The sequence below is a fragment of the Anarrhichthys ocellatus genome, unplaced genomic scaffold, assembly GCF_004355925.1.
Source record: "Anarrhichthys ocellatus isolate YVR2014 unplaced genomic scaffold, GSC_Weel_1.0 scaffold17, whole genome shotgun sequence".
Classification (NCBI taxonomy): Eukaryota; Metazoa; Chordata; class Actinopteri; order Perciformes; family Anarhichadidae; genus Anarrhichthys; species Anarrhichthys ocellatus.
Window position 1 is genome coordinate 7,026,874 of NW_022280047.1, and position 7,044 is coordinate 7,033,917.

Sequence of the window (7,044 nt, forward strand, 5' to 3'; positions counted from 1 at the left end):
CACACACACACACACACACACACACACACACACACACACACACACACGCCACGGGATGAAACGTTTCTGCTAGGTTCTCTGTAAAGTTCAGACTGACCTCTATTAGCCCTAACCTTTTGCGTTTAGCCCTGCTGAGTGTTGTTCTTACTGGGATAAGTACTACTTCCTAAATCTTCCCCACTAAGAATTCACATTTTAAAGTTATTTTTAAATGATATTGTCAATGTTCTTCAACACAGAAACATGGGAGTCTGCTAAATTAAAAATATTATAGATTTTCTATTACTGCAACTGATCAGTTTTCATAATTTCAACTTCCTTTCACATGAGTGGGCAGATCTTGATACTACGATAACCATGAGCCTCAGTTGCCTTTGCTACGGACAAGAAGCTAGCTAGAAGTGGGATTCAAATTCTAACAAATCAAAAACATATTGGTCTTGCATTTGGGGATAAAAATACGGCGCCATAGTTGCAGAATTCATCCAAACTTGGCCCAGATACTGAAAATGAACCAATTAAAACAACTGTATGTATCAGAAAATCACTGCAGAGTATAATACTTACCCTTCATCCTTTCTTTATCGTCACTGCCTGTCTCTGTCATTTACTCACACATGCCACACTTCCTGTTCTCATTTGCATACCTTCATCCAGAGCATCTGTGGCCTCCGCTTCCCTCCTCCTCCTCACGGCTCTTTGTTTCTCCTCTAGCCTCTGCTTTTCTGAGTTTGCCTCATCCCATCTCCCTTCCTCCATCAGCTTCTGGTCTGGTCTCAGACGGCTGTCGGTCACTCCCACTCCGTCCTCCTGCTCGTTTAGGGTCAGTGCCAGCGCTGAGAAGTAGTACATGTTCTCAGCGTTCTCCCTGAGAGAGCGAGAGGAAATTGACAGAAGTTACGCTGCGTCACGATCAATGATATTGATTGAACATCGCAGCAGTTATGCAACTACTCATACATTGCAATGCTCTGCCTAAACTTACGGGAGAGGGTATTTCTTCCACAGCGGCTTGGGAGACAACGTCTGATAGACCGTCTTCTGCTTGCCCTCTGATCCGCTGCCCCCTCGGCTGCTCTGAATGATCTTGGCACTCTCAATTTTATCATCCCACGTACCAGAGAGGACGTAGTGAGCCTGACCCCCACTGTCTGCCACCACACCTGTCACCTGGAAAGAGCAAAAGGAAATAAGAAAACTGAAACTAAAGCAAGCTTTCTTTCTGAGAGTCCAGATGTATCACCATCTCCTTTCCTCCAAATGTTAAACACTTAAATACACAAACACCTAGGTAGGACACCAGTAAACCTCCATTAGCTTATCCGACATCAGTCACTACCAAGGAGGGCAGCATTGTGCCCCATTTTTAGATAATTAGTACACCTATGGTTACCTCACTGCAATGTGCGCTCTTACCGAGAGCTTTTTCACTTTTACACGATATATTTGTTGGTAGTCTCCAGCAGGAGGCAGTATCGGACAAAATGAACCCTGCAATGTATGACGTTGTGCCAAGGTCGTGTACATAAGCGTGGAAAGGAAGCATTTACCTTCCGTGGAACGTCCCTGGAAAAATAACTGTAGGGAGAAAACTTGAGTTGACAGGTCTCCTTGGTCCTGTGATTCACAATCTCAATGTCCCCCGACTGCACAAATACAGACACAGAGTGAGAGAGACAAACACACAGAGAGAATGATAGCATATCAACACTATTAACAGTTTTTAGAGCAGAGAAAGAAAAGCACCCTGACTGATCCTAACCCTATTTATTGTTATAGTAAGTATTCAGGTTCCTCAAAGGTACCACATGGAGTTTTTGACAACTCGTGGTGTTGTAGGGCCAGTTTATTTATAAAGCACATTTCAGCAACAAGGTTATTTGAAGTGCTTTACATAAAACACCACAAGCCAAAAGTGCATTTCATTACATTTCTGTCGACTGCTGAGGGCCACACCTTTCAAGCTTCATACCTAACCTGTAACACGCATTCTTATCTTTTGCTGCATCGAACAGCCATCAAAGTAAAATCTCATGGATTGTTGTCACACTGTAAGCTTAGTACAGTGATGATATGCTGATCAGTACAGATCACTCATTCTCTGGCTTCACTTGCTGTGCTCCTGACAGCACTGTCTTCTGTTGCACTGTCTGGCAGCAGAGGAGGCAGTAGCAGCATAGTTTCCATAGTTTGACACGGAGTTGTTAGGCTGACCCCGTTCTGCACCAGAGGGCAGCAGAGCGATGCATGGAGGCGGTGAAAGACGGCAAAAGTATTGAATGCAGAAGGCAAAACAATACAAAGTAAAAATGTGTAATAATCGATGAGGCTTTTTCTTTGCGGATAAGCTGAAGTTGGAGAGAATCTATCAACACAGTGGTGTTGTTTTACCTCGACTAGTAACTCAAACTTACATGCCAAGAGCCAAGATAACCATAACAGCTGTCTGGGAAAAATGTTTTTTGCGTATATTGTCTCTAGTAAGTTATAATGTACCAGCTGAACATACACAAAACTCCACAGGGTACCTTTGATTACATCAGCATGAACACTGCTGCTGATTTTCATAGTCTCTAGCCAATATATCTCCTCATTGCACACACCAAAGTAATAAATCGGAGATGGTGAATTGCCATATTGTTCTTCAGGTGTTCTTCCAGGGTTACGCACAAAAACAAGCGCAAACACACACACACACACACACACACACATACAGACAAATTGATACGACACACAGACTGAGTGGAAACAGGAAAAAACAAGAATTATACTTTTAAACAAGGAGACACAACTGAGAGACATGCAGCTGTGAAGCCTGCCCCTCCCCCTATATAACTGGGCCATCTCACAGAAAGAAGAGGCTGTTATTCTAGGGTGTTATTGGAGATCAAAGCTGTAATAACAAAAGAAACTGAAGAGCAATCCCTAGAGAATGGGAAGCTTCTTATTCGTGTGCTTCTTCACAGCACTTCTCTGCTGGCTTGTATAATATCTATAGGCTGCTCTGGGGTGTCAGAGACAATAAAGCAGGGTTGTAGTTTGGAGCTGTGGATGAATGGTTACCAATAGGAGAAACAGACCTGGTCAATCCACAGCTTGCCCACAATGATGTTGTGCACTGTGGAGGTGACCTTTCTCCACACGTATTGGTTCCCACTGGAGTGGAACTGCAAGTGAATGGCACCTGGGGAGGGACAGGGACAAAATGCTGTTAGAGAAAAGAAATATCACAGCTGCTTTGTTACCAATCTGCAATCAGCTTTTGGGATTCTAAATCTGTTGGTGAACATGGTAAATTCTACCTGCAGCAGCTGAAAAACACGTCATCTGACAAAGTTATTCCCAAAGACTTGGTCCGGTCCCACAGGTGGGTCCCAGGAGATTTCGTTAGGGCCACGCAATTAATTTGCATAATTTCTTCCATAGTCTTTTATTTAACATTTAAATCTGCAGTTCACCTTTGAGCCACAAGACAGAGCCTGAGTGTTTGTAATGATGTGGTTATGTGGTACCTCCTTATATAGATAAGGCCTATTATGAATTGGGTTGCGATGGTTTGCCATTTTTAAACAGTGGGTCCCCAGAAAAAAAAGTTTGGGAAACATTGATCCAACACATTTATGCCCCTGTGCACAGGCATTCAATTTCAACATCTAGTTCCAGTGTGACCTAACCCTGGAAGATTAACAATATCAATTTGACGATAAACGCTTTCCACTTTAGATCTTTTTTCTGTTACATGGAACTTTACAGCAGGCATATAACAGGAAAGGAGAAAAGTCAGATAAATCCCACCGCATCCCTTGGCTCCCTTTATATCCATTTTTTATGTATGTGTCAAAACGGTCATAAAACCCTCTTGATTCATTCTCACAGGCTTTTCCTCTACATTGTGTGGGAGGCAGCACAGTCATGTACTGCTCTCAAGTGGGAGTCCTTCTTAAGTAAACTCTGTCTGGTGTGGCTGGTACATTTGCATGATGGAACACAGTTTGTTTGCTTCCCCGCTGAATATGAAATGTCTTACCCAGAGGCATTATGGAGAGGTATTTGCCACGGAACTTGCTGGCGATGGTGATTTCCTGCCACAGGGTCCAGCCTCGTTGGGAAATCACATGATGTGCAGCTGCAGGGGGGTGATGGCTCACCTTAGAAGAAATAGAAACATAAAGGTAAAGCACATAAGCAGACTTGCTTGGAGAACACAGGCATGCACTGCGTACTCGCACTGTGTGCACGCACGTCAGTGTGTGTGTGTGTGTGTGTGTAAGCAAAAACTCCCTGTGGCCATGCTGTTACCTGCTCACACAGCGAGCGGTAGCCGAACTCCTCCCTTCGATCGAGCTCGTAGGTCTCACCCAGGAGGGGGTTGAAGGGCTTAGCTGTCCGGTGGACCGTGGTGGAGTAGGACGAGACGGAGAAGGCGGCGACCAGGCACATCTGCTCCATGGAGGAGTCGCAGCGCGCCGCCTTGTCCAGAAGCTCATGATACTCCAGGTCCTCGGTGAGACGCTGCAGCATCGACAAAGGCTCGTTGAAGTTCACCTGAATGGCCGGATGAAGAAGACGTGAGACACACAGCTTTGTGTTAACCAGCCAGCGAGAAGGAGGGCCATGCCTAATACACTTACAGGCATGGGGATTTTGGAGAGCTCCTTGCCGATGCAGTTCTTCATGATGCTCCACAAATTGAGGGAGTAGTTGGGCTTGTCTGGGACATGTGTGCGCCTCTGTCTGCGAGGCTGCAGCTCCTTCCCCGACACATCGTTACAGCTTGGAGACATCTGGTATTAGGTGGAAGGGAAGGGGTGGAGGATGAGATGGTGGTCTTTTAACTTTGTGTGAAAAGCATATTCGGCATATACAAGTTTGAGGAATACTTTCAGCTTCATGCTCAACTTGGCAGCACATTACCAAACGGAGGAGACCGAATGACAGAGCGAGTGAGAGACAGGACGAGAGGGAACAGAGGACGCAGATGTGTGTTAGAGAGAGGAAGAAGCAATGAGAGTGTAGGGGAAAGAAGTGCAGATGTTTGACTGGTAACTAACATTTAGTGGAATGAAGCAGCTGTGTATCTTTGGCACCACAGGGGTGACGATGACACCGCAGGACACACGGATAAAGGCTGTGTGTGATTGTGTGTGTGTGTGAGCATTGGGATGACCGTAGGATAGGAAATGGGGACTGTGAGAACGACAAGTGAAGACAGTTATATAAATAAATCAATGAGCTGTGAGCTTTCCAGCAGCACAAATTAATCTATTTTAAGATTACAAGTCAGCAGTGTCCACAAATGTCAGTCCTATTCATCAGACTAGTTAGGAGGACAGACACTTACATGGTCGTCCTGGTTACAGTCATTGGGTTGACCTCCGCTTGCTCCACTCAAATTACTCTGAGAACACCTGGAAGAGAAGAAAAATATTTTCTACAATTCTCTCAATGTCCCTCTCTCTCTCCATTTTCCACACACGCGCACACACACACACACACACACACACACACACACACACACACACACACACACACACACACACACACACACGAGGAGCAAACGGATTGCTGGGTATTACATTGCTGAGTAACTGTTTCCATCACTCTTAATGGTGCTACTGGAGTCGATTGCCATACTGGAGTATGTTGCAAGAGATGAGCCATAACAATGATGAGGAGAAGAACACTTAATTTACTTGAGATGTTTTAAAAAAGTAAAAATAGAAAGTGCAAGCTCTGCAAAGACAGGTGGAGTTGCCAGCAAGAGACTAACTCCAGCGCAGCAAACAAATATACCATAAATTCATTCTGAGAGAGCAACAACAAAAGCAGTTTTATTTTGCTACAGGAAAGCAGACAGAAGTGCGTCTTTGGTGATTTGTTTCTGTATTACTCAGAGTGAACACATCTAACAAAAGAGTGAATGGCACACCACTCTGTAATTTGTGTGTGTGTGTAGGTTAAGTTTTCACACCGTGAACCATCATCAGACATTTTTTCAGCTGTCAGCCTGAGTCAAATTCATCCTCAGAATTCTTTATGACAGTAAATGTTAATACTCAACTAAACCTCCATCCCCGTATCTGTCTTTCAGTTGACCTGCTGTTTGGCTAAATCAAAAAGCATGGATCCCTGTGAGTGACTGACCTGTGCTGTGTGTTCTCAGTGGCAGTCACTGTGATAAATGCAGGGGAATCCTCCATGGCATCAAAGTACTCAGTATCCTCATCTTCATCACTCGCCTCTTCTTTGCGCAGCCTCCCACTCCCCCCTGTCAGGACAGATACATTTGTGAGTAAATGCTAACAGCCTCCAACACTAGCAGAGCCATCACATGGTGGTGAGTTTGTATTCTACAGAGTTCAGGAGAGAGCAGCGTATAATCACATACCCATGGCGATTGATCAAGGAATAATTAGCTTAGTAAAATTGGCAATGTTCCTGCTGCTTAACTAGCCTGAAATGCAAGCTCCTCAGGGTTAGCTTCTAATATTCAGTATCCGACAGTCAATTCAGTACTTTCTAAAAGTAATTCTATGAAAAAAATGAGTAAACTATGACTTTCAGTCATTGAACAACCACCAATATGAACTAAATGTACTGCATTATTAGAAAAGAGTTGTTTTTCATCATATGCATATGCTTTCAAAACCAGCTTCTGTTTAATACTACTTAGTAAGATGCATACGATCAATTTATTCAATAAAGATTTAACCACATCCTTGTCAGAAACACAGAAAACAGATATGCAATGTTCTTTTACCACTCCAACCTTTTAAAAGAGAGATGACTCATGTCTCTGGTAAGCCAACATTATACTGTCTAAATGGCAGAATACTTAAGTGTAGCAATGGTTTTACGTGAAAGCAGCTAAACACCAAAGTCAACGCACTTAAAACAACAACAAAGGTTGTTTTTCAAACCAAATGACCAACATGAGCCCCTTCTGATGTTCTACCTACGTGGTTGAGGTATAATCAAGTTAAGGCAACTTAAACAACTTGTTTACCATTTTGAAAAGATTGCCTTCATGGTTAAAGAAACCCA

General features: G+C 43.8%; 1 protein-coding gene across 9 annotated transcripts in view; it reads right to left on the minus strand.

Annotated features, from left to right (window-relative positions):
* The window catches only part of osbp2b (oxysterol binding protein 2b), a 41,494-nt gene that overhangs the window by 1,397 nt on the left and 33,053 nt on the right, over positions 1–7,044 (minus strand). For all 9 annotated transcript variants that reach the window (XM_031856440.1, XM_031856441.1, XM_031856442.1 and 6 more), the window contains 9 exons: positions 6,145–6,268; positions 5,342–5,408; positions 4,632–4,784; positions 4,300–4,545; positions 4,028–4,148; positions 3,081–3,184; positions 1,551–1,646; positions 986–1,170; positions 648–868 (listed from right to left, as the gene is read on the minus strand). In XM_031856440.1, the coding sequence (XP_031712300.1) occupies positions 648–868; positions 986–1,170; positions 1,551–1,646; positions 3,081–3,184; positions 4,028–4,148; positions 4,300–4,545; positions 4,632–4,784; positions 5,342–5,408; positions 6,145–6,268 (1,317 nt within the window). The remainder of the gene's footprint in view (positions 1–647; positions 869–985; positions 1,171–1,550; positions 1,647–3,080; positions 3,185–4,027; positions 4,149–4,299; positions 4,546–4,631; positions 4,785–5,341; positions 5,409–6,144; positions 6,269–7,044) is intronic.